The sequence below is a fragment of the Neofelis nebulosa genome, chromosome 18 (genome assembly GCF_028018385.1).
Source record: "Neofelis nebulosa isolate mNeoNeb1 chromosome 18, mNeoNeb1.pri, whole genome shotgun sequence".
Taxonomy (NCBI): Eukaryota; Metazoa; Chordata; class Mammalia; order Carnivora; family Felidae; genus Neofelis; species Neofelis nebulosa.
This window is the reverse complement of record NC_080799.1, coordinates 17,161,678-17,179,972: the sequence shown is the minus strand read 5'-3', so window position 1 is coordinate 17,179,972 and position 18,295 is coordinate 17,161,678. Positions and strand designations below refer to the sequence as shown.

Here is an 18,295-nt window from a genome sequence, read left to right as displayed (position 1 = left end):
CTTTGCCCTTCAGGTGGATAACTTTGAGGCATGTTCATTTATGTATGTATGTATGTATGTGAAAAGAAACTTATTTACATAATATTATTGAATACAAAAGAAAACATACAACTTGGCTGTGAAGACCAAACACACATGACATAACTAACAACAAACAATATGGTGGAAATTTGTAAACAAGAGTTAAATAATTAAGAATAGTAGTCTTGACTATCAGGATGTTTTAGACAATTATCAGCTAGTTGAATTTTCCAGATAACTGAATTGTATTCCTTTCAGAATCCAAAAGAATTTTATTTTACTCATTATCCTTTCCAAATATTTATGCAATCCTTTGACTTTTTTTTTTTAATTTTTTTTCAACGTTTTTTATTTATTTTTGGGACAGAGAGAGACAGAGCATGAACGGGGGAGGGGCAGAGAGAGAGGGAGACACAGAATCGGAAACAGGCTCCAGGCTCCGAGCCATCAGCCCAGAGCCTGACGCGGGGCTCGAACTCACGGACCGCGAGATCGTGACCTGGCTGAAGTCGGACGCTTAACCGACTGCGCCACCCAGGCGCCCCTCCTTTGACTTTTTAAATAGAGTCAGCTAACATGATGCAATCTAAAATTCACGTTATCTACCCTCTCCCATCCAAGTACTAACCAGGCCCGACCCTGCTTAGCTTCCGAGATCAGACGAGATCGGGCGCGTTCAGGGTGGTATGGCCGTAGACTACCCTCTCAAAATAATACCAGCATTCTTCACAGAGCTAGAACAAACAATCCTAAAATTTGTATGGAACCAGAGAAGACCCTGAATAGTCAAAGCAATCCTGAAAAAGAAAACCAAAGCTGGAGGTATCACAGTTCTGGACTTCAAGATGTACTACAAAGCTGTAATCATCAAGACAGTATGGTCGTGGCACAAAAACAGACACATAGATCAATGGAGCAGAATAGAGAATCCCCAAATGGACCCACAAATGTATGGCCAACTAATCTTTGACAAAGCCTGAAAGAATATCCAATGGAATAAAGACAGTATCTTCAGCAAATGGTGTAGGGAAAACTAAACAGTGACATGTGGAAGAATGAACGTGGATCACTTTCTTACACCATACACACAAAAAACTCAAAATGGATAAAAGACATAAATGTAAGACAGACAGCCATCAAAATCCTAGAGGAGAAAGCAGGTAAAAACTTCTCTGACCTCAGCTGCAGCAACTTCTTTCTCAACATGTCTCCAAAGGCAAGGGAAACAAAAGCAAAAATGAACTATTGGGACCTCAAAATAAGAAGCTGCTGCACAGCGAAGGAAATAGCAAAACTAAAAGGCAACCGACAGAATGGGAGAAGATATTTGCAAATGACATATTAGATAAGGGGTTAGTATCCAAAATCTATAAAGAACTTATCAAACGCAACACCCAAAAAAACAAATAGTCCAGTGAAGAAATGGGAATAAGACATGAATAGACACTTTTCCAAAAAAGACATCCAGATGGCTAACAGGCACATGAAAAAATGCTCAACATCACTCATCATCAGGGAAGTACAAATCAAAACCACAATGGGATACCACCTAGCACCTGTCAGAATGGCTAAAATTAACAACTCAGGAAATGACAGATGTTGGCTAGGATGCAAAGAAAGAGGAATCCTTTTGCACTGTTGGTGGGAATGTAAACTGGTGCAGCCACTCTGGAAGACAGTATGGAGTTTCCGCAAAAAATAAAAAAATTAGCTACCTTATGACCCAGCAATTGCACTATTAGGTATTTATCCAAAGAATACAAAAATGCTGATTTGAAGGGGCACATGCACCCCAATGTTTACAGCAGCACTATTAACAATAGCCAAAGTATGGAAAGAATCCAAATGTCCCAAATGTCATCTACAGATGAATGGATAAAGAAGAGGTGGTATATATACACAATGGAATATTACTTGGCAATCAGAAAGAATGAAATCTTGCCATCTGCAACAACGTGGATGGAACTAGAGTGCACTATGCTAAGCAAAATTAGTCAAAGACAAATATCATATGATTTCATTCATATGTGGAATTTAAGATATAAAACAGATGAACATAGGGAAGGGAAGCAAAAATAATATAAAAACAGGGAGGGGGACAAAACATAATAGACTCTTAAATACAGCAAACAAACTAAGGGTTGCTGGAGGGGTTTTGGGTGAGGGCATGGCCTAAATGGACAAGTGGCATGGAGGAGGGCACTTGTTGGGATGAGCACTGGGTGTAATATATATAGGTGATGAATCACTAGATTCTACTCCTGAAATCATTATTACACTATATGCTAACTAACTTGGATGTAAATTTAAAAAAAATAAAAAGAGATAATAAAAAAATAAAATTCACTTTACCTAGAAAAAACACAAAATCCTTCTTTAATCTCACTAATTATAATATGGGTATTTCTTTTTTAAATTTATCAGTATATGTAGTAATCCTAAGCAGCAGGCACTGTTCTTAGTATTTAACATATCTGCTAAATCAGTTTCTTATTCTTTTTTTAAAATATAATTTATTCTCAAGTTAGCTAACATACAGCGTATACAGTGTGCTCTTAGCTTCAGGAGTAGATTCCCACGGTTCATCACTTTTCTTTTTCTCAATTTTTGAGAGAGAGAGAGAGAAAGAGACAGGATGTGAGCAGGGGAAGGGCAGAGAAAGAGGGAGATATAGAATCTGAAGCAGGCTCCAGGCTCTGAGTTCTGAGCTCTCATCCCAGAGCCTGATGTGGCGCTCAAACAAATGAACTGTGAAATCATGACCTGAGCTGAGGTCAGATGCTTAACCCACTGAACCACCCAGGCATCCCTCATCACACAATTTTATGGTATTTTTCCTATTCCCACTTCCCCACCAGTGTTTCTTGCATCACCTCCCAAATAAATTACTTGCACTTGGATCCTTGTCTCAGGGTTCATTTTTAGGGGAACCCAAGCTAAGATTTTATCAAGAGGGGGTCTGGGGATGGATGGGAAGGAATGACAGGGACCCTATAAATAGGTGCCCACCTGTGGTCACTTGGTCAGGTGCACACCCATTGGCGAGTCATTGAGAAAGTCTCCGTGGTTTGGATAGCTATTCTGAAATTTTATCTATGCCTTTATATATAGTGGACCGTTGGCCCTGCCCAGGGCAAAAAAGGGCCCTCATGTCTGAGCTATAGCAACTTCCTGTGGTGGTCAGAGTGTGAAAGCTTTTTTTTTTTTTTTTAAAGCTTATTTATTTTTGAGAGAGAGAGAGAGAGAGAGAGAGAGAGAGAGAGCGCTAGAGCACATATGAGCAGGGGAGGGGCAGAGAGAGAGGAAAAGAGAGATTCCTAAGCAGGCTCCAGCTCAGTGCAGAGACTGATGTGGGGCTCGCATTCGTAAACTGTGAGATCGTGACCTGAGCTGGAACAGAGCGTGAAAGCTTTTACCAAAACAAACCAAGCATATTCATGAAACTACTCCTCCACACCCTGATATTGTCTCATCCAGAGCTTATGGTCTTATTCCTCTTTCTTCAGCTCCTTTTCCTGTTACTAGGTATAGGCACTTTGTTGTTTTAAATTATTTACTGGTGTTTTTATTTTCTTTCTGATCATAAAAGTCATTTTTTTTGGTATAAAAAATTTAAATACAAAAGAAATACAGAAGAAAATTCATAGACCACAATTCTTTGACACAACTCACATTGAGAAGTGGGATCTATGTCCCCTCTCCTTGAATGTGGATGAGCTCTGTGACTGCTTGACCAATAGAATATGGTGGAAGTGACTCTGTGACAGTTTCCAAGTCAAAACCTTATGAGGCTTGACACTTTCAATTATTGTTTTTTGGAATACTTATTCTTGAATTCTAATCACTGTGCTGTGAAAAGCCCAAGGAATATAGAGAGGCCACATGAAGGTACTTCAGTTTACAGCCCCAACTGAGCTCCCTGCCTGCACCACTGCCAGTTATGTGAGTGACCAATTTTGAAAGTCCAGCCCAACTGAGCCTTGGATGATTCCAGCCTTAGTCATGATCTGACTGAAACCATGTTAGGTTTAATGAGAACAGCTGAAGCTAGACAACCCACAGGACAATGAGACAATGAGTTACTGTTTTAAGTCACAAAGATTTGTAGTGGTTTGCTATGCAGCAATAAATGATTGGAACAAACTCGTAATCCACTGTCTAGAGATAACCATTATTAACATTTTGCTTTTCTTAACCACACACATTTTTATCTTTTTTAAAAGTTAGTTGTTAGTTAGTTAATTTAAAACATTTATTTATCTATTTTGGGAGAGAGAGAAGGAGGGGCAGAGAGAGGGAGAAAGAGAGAATCCCAAGCAGGCTCTGCATTGACAGCACAGGACCTGATGTGGGGCTCTAACTTATGAATGATGAGATCATGACCTGAGCTGAAACTAAGAGTTGGATGATTAACTGGACAATTAATCAACTGAGCCACCCAGCAGCCTCCATACATATATGTTAAAAGAAGTTAATTAATTAATTAATTAATTAGTTTTGAAAAAGAGAGAGAGAGAGAGCAGGGGAAAGGCAGAGGGAGATAGAGAGAGAATCTTAAGCAGGCTCCATGCTTAGTGGGCCCAATCCCATGACCCTGGGATCATGACCTGAGCCAAAATCAAGAGTTGGATGCTCAACCAAGCCATCCAGGCACCCCTAAATAAATAATTTTAGAAAAAAATGAACAGAGGAGTGGCTGAGTGGCTTAGTCAGTTAAACGTCAGACTCTTGATATCTGCTTAGGTAATGATCTCACGGTTTGTGAGATGGAGCCCCGAGTTGGTCTCTGTGCTGACAGCATGGAGCCTGCTTAGGATTCTCCCTCTCCTGTTTCTCTGCCCCTCCCTGACTCATGTACAAGTGCATATTCTCTCTCTGAAAATAAATAAATAAATAAATAAATAAATAAATAAATAAATAAAATATTTAAAATATTTAAAAAATGTACAGATTTTTAATGGATTTTTTAAATTTATTTTTATTTTATTTTATTTTTTCAATATATGAAATTTATTGTCAAACTGGTTTCCATACAACACCCAGTGCTCATCCCAACAGGTGCCCTCCTCTATACTCATCACCCACCCTCCCCTCCCTCCCTCCTCCATCAACCCTCAGTTGGTTCTCAGTTTTTAAGAGTCTCTTATGCTTTGGCTCTCTCCCACTCTAACCTCTTTTTTTTTCCCTTCCCCTCCCCCATGGGTTTCTGTTAAGTTTCTCAGAATCCACATAAGAGTGAAAACATATGGTATCTGTCTGTCTCTGTATGGCTTATTTCACTTAGCATAACACTCTCCAGTTCCATCCACATTGCTACAAAGCACCATATTTCATTCTTTCTCATTGCCAAGTAGTATTCCATTGTGTATATAAACCACAATTTCTTTATCCATTCATCAGTTGATGGACATTTAGGCTCTTTCCATAATTTGGCTATTGTTGAGTGTTGCTATAAACATTGGTGTACAAGTGCCCCTATGCATCAGTATTCCTGTATCCCTTGGGTAAATTCCTAGCAGTGCTATTGCTGGGTCATAGGGTAGTTCTATTTTTAATTTTTTGAGGAACCTCCACACTGTTTTCCAGAGTGGCTGCACCAGTTTGCATTCCCACCAACAGTGCAAGAGGGTTCCTGTTTCTCCACATCCTCTCCAGCATCTATAGTCTCCTGATTTGTTCATTTTGGCCACTCTGACTGGCATGAGGTGACATCTGACTGTGGTATTGATTTGTATTTTCCTGATGAGGAGTGATGTTGAGCATCTTTTCATATGCCTGTTGGCCATCCGGATGTCTTCTTTAGAGAAGTGTCTATTCATGTTTTCTGCCCATTTCTTCACTGGGTTATTTGTTTTTCGGGTGTGGAGTTTGGTGAGCTCTTTATAGATTTTGGATACTAGCCCTTTGTCCGATATGTCATTTGCAAATATCTTTTCCCATTCCGTTGGTTGCCTTTTAGTTTTGTTGGTTGTTTCCTTTGCTGTGCAGAAGCTTTTTATCTTCATAAGGTCCCAATAGTTCCTTTTTGCTTTTAATTCCCTTGCCTTTGGGGATGTGTCAAGTAAGAGATTGCTACGGCTGAGGTCAGAGAGGTCTTTTCCTGCTTTCTCCTCTAGGGTTTTGATGGTTTCCTGTCTCACATTCAGGTCCTTTACCCATTTTGAGTTTATTTTTGTGAATGGTGTGAGAAAGTGGTCTAGTTTCTATCTTCTGCATTTTGCTGTCCAGTTCTCCCAGCACCATTTGTTAAAGAGACTGTCTTTTTTCCATTGGATGTTCTTTCCTGCTTTGTTAAAGATTAGTTGGCCATACGTTTGTGGGTCTAGTTCTGGGGTTTCTATTCTATTCCATTGGTCTATGTGTCTGTTTTTGTGCCAATACCATGCTGTCTTGATGATTACAGCTTTGTAGTAGAGGTTAAAATCTGGGATTATGATGCTTCCTGCTTTGGTCTTCTTCTTCAAAATTACTTTGGCTATTCGGGGCCTTTTGTACATGTGCATATTCTCTCTCTGAAAATAAATAAATAAATAAATAATAAATAAATAAATAAATAAATAAATAAATAAAATATTTAAAATATTTTAAAAATGTACAGATTTTTAATGGAATTTTTTTTAAGAGGACAAATATTTATTTGCTTTGGTTATTAAGCAGGTGGCACTAGGGGCAAGAGAAAATGTGTTAGAGATAGAGTGAAAAAATCATTGGCTTGGGGAATCACATTAGTAGTCATATACAAGGTGCAGTTTGGTGTTCTATATATTTCATGTGTGACTGAATAAAGGAGACCTCATTTATTTATGTATTTATTTTTAATATTTTTATTATTTATCTTGAGAGAGAGAAAGCACGAGTGGGGGAGGGGCATAGAGAGAGAGGGAGAGAGAGAATCCCAAGCAGGGTCTGCACAATCAGCACAGAGCCTGACATGGGGCTTGAACCCACGAATAATAAGATCATGATCTGAGCCGAAGTTGGATGGTAAGCCGACTGAGCCACCCAGGTGCCCCAATGCTGCATTTAAAATGGAGTCAGGAGGGGGTGCTCAGTTGGTTAATCTTCCAACTCTCAATTTGGGCTCAGGTCATGGTCTCACAATTGGTGGTGAGATAGTGAGATCGAGCCCCTGAAACTGAGCCCTGCATAGGGCCCTGTGCTGGGCATGGAACTTGCGTAAGATTCTCTCTCTCCCTCTGCCTCTCTCCTACTCACTCATTTTCTCTCTCTGTCTCTCTCAAAAAAACAAAATGGAGTCAGGAAAACAGTAAGGGAAGCTCTCATACTCACTGCTCCTGGTCATTTGCAGGCTCCAACAGAAAGGGACTGCATTACACAACAGGAAGACACTTATACTTTGTATTTTCTTTCCTTTTTTAAATTTAAATTCAAGTTAGTTGAAATACAGTGTAGTTAGTCTTGGCTTCAGTAGTAGAACCCAGTGATTTATCTCTTATATATGACACCCAGTGCTCATCCTGAAAAGTGCCCTCCTTAATGCCCATCACCCATGTAACCCATCCCCACCCACCCAGCTCCAGCAACGCTCAATTTGTTCTCTGTATTTAAAAGTCTCTTTTGACTTCCTTCCCTCTCTGTTTTTATCTTATTTTTCCTTCCCTTCCCTATGTTCATCTGTTGAGTCTCTCAAATTCCACATAGGAGTCAAATCATATATTTGTCTTTCTCTGAATGACTTATTTCGCTTAGGAAAATACCCTCTAGTTCCATCCATGTTGTTGCAAATGGCAAAATTTCATTCTTTTTGATTATCAAGTAGTATTCCATTGCATATATATACTACATCTTCTTTATTCATCAGTCAGTGGACATTTGGGCTCTTTCCATAATTTGGCTATTGTTGATTGCATTGCTATATACATTGGGATGCATCAGCCCCTTCGAAATAGCCCTTTTGTATCCTTTGGATAAATTACTAGTTATACTTTATATTTTCTTCCTCCTAAAAAATTTTTTCCTTGCTGACCAACAGCCCAGTCAGTGAGAGAAAATGTCCCAACTCAGGAATGAAAAGCCACTATACTTTGAACTCCCAGTTTACTCCAATGGAGTTTTTGTTTATAACTGCCTTTCCCAACTCATTTCTTTCCTCTATAAAAGAGCTTTCCTGTTCTTTGTTTTTGGGACTTGGTTTTGCCATAGCTTGTAAGTCCCAAATCGCAATTTCTATTATTCCTGAATAAACCCAGTTTTGCTGGTAAAGTAACTGACAGTTTTGTTTTGAAGGTTAACACATGAAATTATGCCTTTGAAAACAGATTTGGAAGTGAGTAGTCATGATGGAATGTAAGGATGTATCACAGAGTGAGACATCATTCAACCATCCCTCTGTTGTTGGCTATTGAAGCGATTCTAGTTTTTTGTTATTAAAAACAATGCCACAGTGAACAAGCTTGTAAATACATCTTTGACTGTACTTCTCAACTATTTTTTAGGATAAATTTCTGGAAGTGAAAACTCCTAGACAAAGTGTTTGAGGCTTTTTTTTTAAGCAAAATAATATTCAAAAAGCACTGGGTTTCTCTGTACCTGACTTGTCCTTTCTGATGGCTATAAAAGGAGGACAGCTGTGGCTGAAGGGTACTCCTATTTCCTTGGGCAGGAGGGAAGGACATTTTGCAAAGTGTACTTTCAGAGAGACACAGTGTGACTGTCCACATATGCTTGGTCTGTATTAATATTAGTTTAGACACATGTTCCAGGAGGCAGACCCTAAGTTTCTTCAGCTTGCTTTTCTTTTTTAAATATATATATATATATATTTTTAATATATATAATATATTAAAATTAAATATATATATATTTAATATATATAATAAATATATATTATATATATATATAATATTTATTTATTTATTTGAGACAGAGAGAGGATAAGCAAGAGGCAGGGGAGAGGGGTAGAGGGAGAGAATCTTAAGCAGGCTCCAAGTAAGCAGGCTCCACACTCAGTGCGAGCCTGTCACAGGACTTGATCCCAGGACCCTGGGATCATGACCTGAGCCAAAATCAAGAGTCAGATGGTCAACCAGCTGAGCCACCCAGGCACCCCTCAGGTTGCTTTTCATAATGCTTGGCCAACCCTAGAAGCGGGTGGGCAAAGAATACCTTTGGGACAGGGATCTTGTTGGTTTGGGCCAGGAATATGGTTAGGCAGGGAGCACAGGCTCTTTGTAGTCTAAGGGAAGAAGGTTGAGCAGGACTGTGCTCACTAAGCCCCCGCCCTCTTCCTTTGAATCTCTAATAGACTTCTGCCTCCTACTTCTCCTTTTCTGTTCTTCCTGTCTTTGGTGGCTTTCTTGAAGTGGCTCAGTGGTGCATCCAGCTCCACAGTTTCTGCTCCCTCCAGCTATGACTCACAGAGTTCTTCTGTTAACAGGTACCCTAGGGACTTGGTGGTGGTGGGGTGATCAGAGTGAGGAGACAGGGACATTTTGAGTCTCTGAGTGGAGAGAGAGGGCACAGAATATCTAGGAGTTAGATGGGGGGAATTTGGGGAAGGACAAGGGATTTAAGAAGCAGAGAGAACTAGACCAAGATGGGATGACCAGAGAAGCTTGGATGAATATTTAAATTTACAGACAATGCAATGGGGTTTGGCTGTCCCCTTCACTTTACAGATGAGGAAACTGAGGTCCCAGACAGGTGGAATGATATGCCCAAAAGTCAACATATATTGGGTTCTCAGAGTGTTTCTTGGATTCCATTTTACCATGTCCACTTTGTCTTCAGTTCTATTTTCCAAGGAACCAGGTGTAAATGTTTGTTGAATGACCAAAATGATTCAAATCTGCTTCCTTTCATGCCTGTGCTTTGTGGAGAATGAGCCAAAGAAAGGAAAAAAAAAATGCTTGAGAGTTGCATACGAAGGAAATTGCCTAATAGAGAGTCTTTAGGAACTTGTTAGGCAAATCAGCAGAGTAGGAGCATAGGGTGGAGCTCAGAGAGGGACTGATTGTACCCCATATTAGTGGTCTTTGGGCCAAGAGTCAGCAAACTAACTTATGCCTGTGGCCATAAGGCATGGATTCCCCTACCTGTTTTTGTACTGTGAGCCATAGGTCTCAGGTGAACATTTGCAATTGATTCATGATAAGGAAAGCTAACTCTGAATCCCAGTGAAGTGACACGTTATTTTCCCAAAAGAATTCCATTTGTCTCATTAGTAAATTTATATTACAAAAAAACTGTACTCAATTATTATATTTTGAATTTCCCTAGTGAAAAATTTGTGGAAATACATTTTCTCTCTTGTGTAAGTACTTACCTAATGTACTCTACTTGCTTTTTGGCCCACAAAACCTAAAATATTTACTATCTGGCCCTTTATAGAAAAAGTGTGCCAACCTCTGCTTCAGACAGTTGGACAGTAAGACAGTTGGACCTGGGAGGCAGATATCTCCATGCTGGGTTAGGGTGAATTCCAGCAGGTAGATGCACAGAGCAGGAGGGCAAGTTGCTTTTTTAAAAATTTTATTTATTTTTATTATTATTAGTGTTATTTTTATTTTTATAAAGAAAGGCAGACTGCCACGTGCAGCGCCTCATTTGGATGTGTCTGGAGTCTTGGAAGCTTGACTATCCTACGTTCTCCTACAAATGGACCTTGAGAGCTTGTTTGGAGGTTCTAGCAGGGGAGCGCAGCTACTCATATACTTGTGACCGAAGAACGGTCCTCCTCTGTCAGGGAAGGTCGTCCTCTTCGACCGAGCGCGCAACTTTGGGAGGGAAGCACATGGAGCGGTGAGGGAGGAAGGAGACACCCGCCTAGCCAGTCAAATCAGCCGAATCAACCCTGGCGATCAATGGGGTGACAGATGTCGCAGCCAGATCACCCTCACATCCAAGTTGCTTTCTTATCTCCTTATGTCCTCCTGACCCTCAGGCTTTCTCCTCCTTCCAGCCTTGGCCTTATTATGTCATGGGTTCAACCTGGACACTAAGCATGCAACGCTATTCCAAGAGAATGCAGCGGGCTTCGGGCAAAGTGTGGTCCAGCTTGAGGGATCCCGGTAAGGACCACATGTGGAGGTCTCTGTATTACACTTCTCTTTAACACTTATATACTTGAAAAAAAATCACAATTTTGTGGATTTTTTTCTTGATTTACTTTTTGTATAGGTAATACAGATAGAGAGTTCTAAATTCAAAAGATCCTAAAGAGTGCAATAGTAAAAAGTCTCCTCAGCACATACTCCCTTCCCCCATTCTTTACCCAGGAGGTTCCCTGTCAAATGGTTTCTTGTGGGTCCTTGCAGAGTCTATGTTGTGTGTACCTCCACATTTCCTTAACTCCCATTCCCCACACAATTTGTAGCACACATTGTATTCAAACTACTGCCTATTTTTGTAAATAAATTTTATTGATCCCATCCTCATCCCAACTTGATATTCGTTGTTTATGGACACTTTGGAGCTACAATGGGAGAATCAAGAGGCTTCAACAGGGAGTATATGGCCTGCAAAGCCTAAAATATTTGCCTATATAAAAAGAATTATGGAAATAGTATTACCTTTCCACAAAAAGTTTGCCAGCCTCTGCTCTATACTGAGCTTCACATTTTTTTTCTTAATAGAGCTTGGTAATTTTCCCAGATACATGCATAAAAACTTTACCCATTCTTAAAAAAATTTTCTTAAATGTTTATTTATTTTTGAGAGAGAGAGAGAGCACAAGAAGGGGAGGGGCAGAGAGAGAGAGAGAGAGAGAGAGAGAAGGAGACACAAATCTGAAGCAGGCTTCAGGCTCTGGTGAGCACAGAGCCTGATGTGGGACTAGAACCACAAACCATGAGATCATGACCTGAGCTGAAGTTGGACACTTAACCAACTGAGCCACCCAGGTGGCTAACTCATTCTTTTAAATTCTTGCATCATCAATGCTCTGGTTTCTCTTCAGATCATATAAATCTTTCGCCTTTTACTAAATTCTTGCATCATATTCTATTATTTTGAGGTACTATAGTTTACATTGATATTACATTTAAATCTCTTCTTAATAGACATTAGATTGTTTCCAAATTTTTGTGATGTGAAAAATGCTGTCCTTTTGTACATGTGTGAGTATATTTGGAAGTAAATTCCTAGAACTAGGATTCCTGGATCAAAGGAATGCATATGTGATGTTAATAGATGTTTCCAGATTACCCTTGGTGGAGGTGGAAACAGTTTGCACTTACACCAGAAATTTATGGAAACACTTACTTCCCCACCCACCTGCCAACCCAATGTATAATCAAACTTCTTGATCTTTGCAAATTGAATAGGTTAGATATGGTATCTCAATTTAGTTTTAAATTGCATTTATTTATTTATTTATTTATTTATTTATATTTATTTTTGAGAGAGAGAATGTGCAGGTGCTCATGTGTGTGAGTTGGGAAGGGGCAGAGAGAGAGGGAGACAGAGGATCTGAAATAGGCTTCTCACTGTCAACGCAGAGCCCTGTGTGATGCTCTAACTCACAAACTTTGAGATCATGACTGAACAGAAGTCAGACTCTTAGCCACCCAGGTGCCCCTTATTTTTATTTTTTATTTTTATTTTTTAAAGCGTTTATTTATTTTGAGAGACAGAGCGAGAGAGCAGGGGAGGGGCAGGCAGAGAGGGAGACAGAATCCCAAGCAGGGTCTGCTATGTCAGGGGCTCAAACTCATGAACTGTGAGATCATGACCTGAGCTGAAACCAAGAGCTGGATGCTCAACTGACTGAGTTACCCAGGAGTCATGCAGGTGCCCCTTAAATTGCACTTGCTTTTAAATGAGAAATGTATTTCCTTTTCTGTGAACCTTTTTCTTATTTGTTGCCCATTTTTCTATTGTTTTATTTCTTTTTTCTTTATTGATTTGTAGGAGCTCTGACTATATTGAGGAAAGTAGTCTGTGGCATGAGTTGCTAATTTCCCTCTCACCAGTTTATTGTTTGTCCTTTAACTTTGTATATGGTAGTTTTTCACATACGGAAATTTAGAAAAAAGTTTTTGTTCTCTATAGTTAAGAATCTGTTTCTTGGTTTGCCTTTCTCTTTTTTGTCCCTTCGCTTATTTCTTGGTTTCTTAAATTCCACATATGAGTGAAATCATACAGTATTTGTCTTTCTCTGACTGACTTATTTCACCTAGCATAATAGTCTTTATTTTTTAATTTTTTTAATTTTTAACGTTTATTTATTTTTGAGACAGAGAGAGACAGAGCATGAATGGGGGAGGGGCAGAGAGAGAGAGAGAGACAGAATCGGAATCAGGCTCCAGGCTCTGAGCAAGCATAATAGTCTTTAATTCCACCCATGTCGTTGCAAACAGCAAGATTTCATTCTTTTTTATGGCTATTAATATTCCATCGTGTATGTGTGTGTATATACATATATATATGTGTATATATATATATATATATAATCATCATCTTTTTTTTTAAGATTTTATTTTTAAGTAGTCTCTACACCCAATGTGGGGTTTGAACTCACAACCCAAGATCAAGAGTCGCACACTCCACTGACTGAGCCAGCCAGGCTCAGAATACACCATATCTTCTTTATCCATTCATCAGTTGATGAACAATCGGATTTCTTCTATAATTTGGCTGTTGTAGATAATGCTGCTGTAAACATTGGGATGCATGTATCCCTTTGAATTATTGGTTTTGCATTCTTTGGGTAAATACCCAGTAGTGGAATTGCTGGATTGTAGCATAGCTTTATTTTTAACTTTTTGGGGAAACTCAATACTGTTTTCCAGAGTGGCTGCACTAGTTTGCGTCCTACCAACAGTGCGTGAGGGTTCCCCTTTCTCCATATCCTCACCAATACCTGTTGTTTCTTGTGTTTTTCGATTTTAGCCATTTTGATAGGTATAAGGTGATATCTCATTATTTTTTTAATGTTTATTTATTTTTGAGAGAGAGAGAGAGCATGTGCACAAGCAGGGGAGGGACAGAGAGAGAGGGAGGGAGACAGAGGATTGGAAGTGTGCTGACAACAGAGAGAACTCACGAACCACAAGATCATGACCTAAGCCAAAGTCAGATGCTTAACCAACTGAGCCACCCAGGTGCCCCCAAGGTGATATCTCATTGTAGTTTTGATTTGCATTTCCCTGATATCACATACAGAAATTTATTTAAAATGACTGAATTTAAAATGGTTGAATTTATTCATCAAAAATTTTTCTTTAAATTCCAGTATAGTTAACATACAGTGTTATATTAATTTCAGGTGTACAATATAGGATGCAACAACTTTTTAAAAAAATTTTTTTTAATGTTTATTTATTTTTGAGACAGAGAGAGACAGAGCATGGATGGGAGAGGGGCAGAGAGAGAGGGACACACAGAATCAGAAGCAGGCTCCAGGCTCTGAGCCATCAGCCCAGAGCCTGACGTGGGGCTCGAACTCACAAACCGTGAGATTGTGACCTGAGCTGAAGTCGGATGCTCAACCGACTGAGCCACCCAGGCGCCCCAGGATGCAACAACTTTTTAATGACTTCTTGGTTTTGTGTCATTCTTAAAGAGGCCCTTCCCCTTCCAATATTTAAACTTTTCCCATTTTTTTCTTTGCTGAATCTTCCTATTTCAGGGAATTGGGAAATACTGAGGGTTGTCTCTTCTCACTTTCCTTTGAGTGGCAGAACTTTCATGGTCTCCTTCTTTCCCACATGCCATGGTTTTCTCTTGTCCCTGTAGTGATCTTTTCCTAACTCTCCCCCCAGGTTGGTGGTTGGAGCCCCCCAGGAGATAAAGGCTGCCAACCAAACAGGTGGCCTCTACCAGTGTGACTACAGCACGGGCAAGTGTGAGCCTATCTCCCTGGAGGGTGAGTCACTGCCCCTCCCTGGGATCCAGGGCTAGGCTTCCACCTGTGTGTACACCTGAACTTGCCAGGCATTCCTTTTGTTCTGAGCGTCTGTAGTTGGGGGCTCAGGCATCCAGTTCATCAGTCTCTGTGCTGTATGCAGACTCTACCTCAGATACTTTCAGGCACCCCTCATGTTCCTTTCCTGTGACTTAGGTTCACCTTGATCTGTTTAGTCTGCATGTCTCCCAGGTTAAAGTGACCTCTGTTGACCTTCACATAGCCCATTTTATGCCCCTGAAGGTGACCATGTATATATATATGTCTCCTCAGTCCCCCTGGAGGCTGTGAACATGTCTCTGGGCCTGTCTCTGGCATTTGCCACCAACCCTTTTCGACTGCTGGTGAGTTGTCCTGGGTCATGGGATTGTTCTGAAAGAAGGAGTTAGGGGCTTATGGCTGCTGGGGCTGGGGTCTGTGGAAGCTGGTGATGCTGAGGTAAAAGGACAGGAAGCAGGAACAGCCCCTCCCACATGCAACCTTCCCCCAGGCCTGTGGTCCCACTGTGCACCAAACTTGTAAGGAGAACACCTATGTGAATGGCTTATGCTTCCTGTTTGGATCCAACCTACGGCAGCAGCCCCAGAGTTTCCCAGAGAGCCTCAGAGGTAGGTGGACTTTGGCAAAGAATACAGATGGGCAGTGTGAGCATAAGGGCAGGACTGGGATGGGGACTATTCACAGCCTGAGGGGTGACTTAGGGATCTAGGTGCAGAAGTGGGAGGCAACTAGGTTCCAACAGAGATGGTAGGAGTTGATGCTAGGATTTTGCACTTTAAGAAAAGTCCTGATATATAAATATAAATATAAATAATATAAATATAAATAATATAAATATAAATATAAATAAGGAAAGTCCTGATATGCCCACTCATCTTTGTGAGATGATGTCCTTAGAATAAGTGCCTAAGTCTCCTAATCATAGCCTTTGAAGCTCCGAATGGTATGGCTTCTTCAACTTTTCTCCCATCCATTCTACCTCAGCCACTGTGCTCCAGCCACTCTGGCTGTCTTTCTTCAAGAACAACACCAAGTTGTCCATGTCTGTACATGCACTCACTATTGCACTCACTATTCCTTCAGCCTGGAATGCTCTTCCCTCAGATCTTACCTGGCAACCCATTATTGTCAACTCAGCTCAAATGTCACTTCTTCAAAGAGGGCTTTTCTGAGTGGATCTTCTAATCTTTTCCATCATCACTCCCTACCACATTGTCCTACTTTACCATTTTCATACTTGTATGTACATATTTTACTTGTTTGTTTTATGTCCTTTCTTCTGGAATGCAGGCTTCATGATAGCAAGGATACTACTGCCCAGCTTGTTCATTGTTCTATACTCTCATATCTATTGCTGCTTAACAAATTGCCCCTGAACTTAGTAGCTAAAAACAATAAATGTTAATTATATTACAGTTTCTATGGATCAGGAATCTGGGTATGACTTAGCTGGGTAGCTCTGCCTTAGGGTTTTTTTTTTTTTTTGTGAGATTGAAGTTAACTTGTTAAACTGGAGCTGTGGTCTCATCTGAATGCTTGACTGAGAAAAGATCCACTTCCAAGCTCATTTACAAGATTGTTGAACTGAAGGCCTCTGTTTTCACTGGCTGTTGCTGGAGGCTTCTCTCAGTTGTTTGTCACATGGGCTTCCCTATAAATAATCTCATAACTGCTCCCCACAGAGCAGCTGGCTTCCTCCAGAATGAGTAAACAAGGGATTAGGAGAGCAAGAGGGAGAGAAAACACCCAGGGAAGAAAACACAGTAGTTTCATAATCTAATCTCAGAAGTAAAAACACATTACTTCTGTAATTTTATATTTCTTTGAATTGAGTCAAAAAGTCTAGCTCACACTGAAGAGAAGGGACTATGCAAGGGTGTTATTTCCATGAGGTGAGAATCTTGGGGACCACCTTAGTGGCTACCTACCACATTCTTGTTCCCCATGCATTTGTTGACTGAAAGAGTGAGTGACTGACTGAATCTTTTTTTTCTAAACTACTTTTTGCCACTTATTTCTTGGCCTTCTTTTTCTTGTCTTCAAGTTGGTTCTGGAAACAAGGGCAGATATGTCTTCCTTTTGTAAGTTTTTTTTTCTCTCAAGCTCTGCTCCTTTGTACTTTACTCTCAAAAGATAACCTTCCTTCTTCACAAAGAAAATCAAAGTTGCCAGGGATGAACTCCCTCCACTTACCCCTTCTCCTTGTTCAAACTTTGCAATGGTATCACCCTTGGTTTTAGAGAAAGACCTGTCTCTCCACCTTTCCATGAATCACTCTTTTCTCTGGGCTTTTGAGGCTCTCTCACCTCACCAACTTGAAATCCACATCCTAAATCTTTCATTCTCTCTAGGAGCTTAAATTTCTACCCCTCTTTTGAATGTAAACATGCTCATGCTTATCCATATCTTAAAATCAATCAACCACCAAAATTAATAGCACTAAAAATACCCTTCCCTCTCCTTGATCTCCTCTATATCTTCTGCCATTTCTCCTTACCTTCACCACCACACTTCTTGAAAGGGCTCTCTCTCCTTGTTTCCATTTCCCCCATATCACCATTCTTCACCCTCTGACATCTGGCTTCTGCTCAACCATCATATAAATCTTCCTCTTGCAAATGGCACTTATGACTCCCTAAATGCCAAATCTCTTTTCTGCCCTCATATTTACTGACTTTTCTGATGTGACTTACAGATCATCTCTTCTTTCCCAAAACAACTTGGCTCTAGATTTCTCCCTTCTCCTCCCTTCCCCTCCTCCTCTCCTCTCCCTTCCCCTCCCTCCACCTCCCCTCCTTCCTCTCCTCTCCCTTCCTCTCCCCTCCCTCCCCTTCCCCTCCCCTCCCCCTCCCCTTCCCTTCCTTCTCCTCCCCTCTCCTGCCTTCTCCTCCCCTCCCCTTCTCTCTTCTGTCTTTGCTTCTCCCCCTGCCAAGGGCTTCTGTTAAGCTTCAGCTCCAGGCAGTCTTCCTCTGCCTTCTTTGCATGCATAGGGGTACCAGGTTATAGCTTCTATTCTTGTCCATTTGTTCTTCCTGCCCAATCACATCCAGTTCTGTGGCTTCAGCTCTCACCCTCACATTTCTCTCTTCTGTTTTCACTCTCAGGATTCCATACTTTTCTTTTCTTTTTTCTTTTTTTATTTTTTTTTCAATATATGAAATTTATTGTCAAACTGGTTTCCATACAACACCCAGTGCTCATCCCAAAAGGTGCCCTCCTCTATACCCATCACCCACCCTCCCCTCCCTCCCCCATCAACCCTCAGTTGGTTCTCAGTTTTTAAGAGTCTCTTATGCTTTGGCTCTCTCCCACTCTAACCTCTTTTTTTTCCCTTCCCCTCCCCCATGGGTTTCTGTTAAGTTTCTCAGAATCCACATAAGAGTGAAAACATATGGTATCTGTCTGTCT

At 40.5% G+C, this 18,295-nt stretch overlaps 1 protein-coding gene across 8 annotated transcripts in view; it reads left to right on the top strand.

Annotated features, from left to right (window-relative positions):
• Positions 1 to 9,296: 9,296 nt before the first annotated feature.
• Positions 9,297 to 18,295, top strand: part of LOC131501337 (integrin alpha-M-like) — a 43,460-nt gene continuing 34,461 nt past the window's right edge. For 5 of the 8 annotated variants that reach the window (XM_058711336.1, XM_058711337.1, XM_058711332.1 and 2 more), the window contains exons 1-5: positions 9,307 to 9,418; positions 10,925 to 11,051; positions 14,745 to 14,848; positions 15,161 to 15,231; positions 15,378 to 15,495. In XM_058711336.1, the coding sequence (XP_058567319.1) occupies positions 9,391 to 9,418; positions 10,925 to 11,051; positions 14,745 to 14,848; positions 15,161 to 15,231; positions 15,378 to 15,495 (448 nt within the window). In that variant the 5' untranslated portion in view covers positions 9,307 to 9,390. Of the gene's footprint in view, positions 9,419 to 10,924; positions 11,052 to 14,744; positions 14,849 to 15,160; positions 15,232 to 15,377; positions 15,496 to 18,295 lie in introns of all 8 variants that reach the window. The other 3 variants (XM_058711334.1, XM_058711333.1, XM_058711335.1) reach the window with 2 other exon arrangements.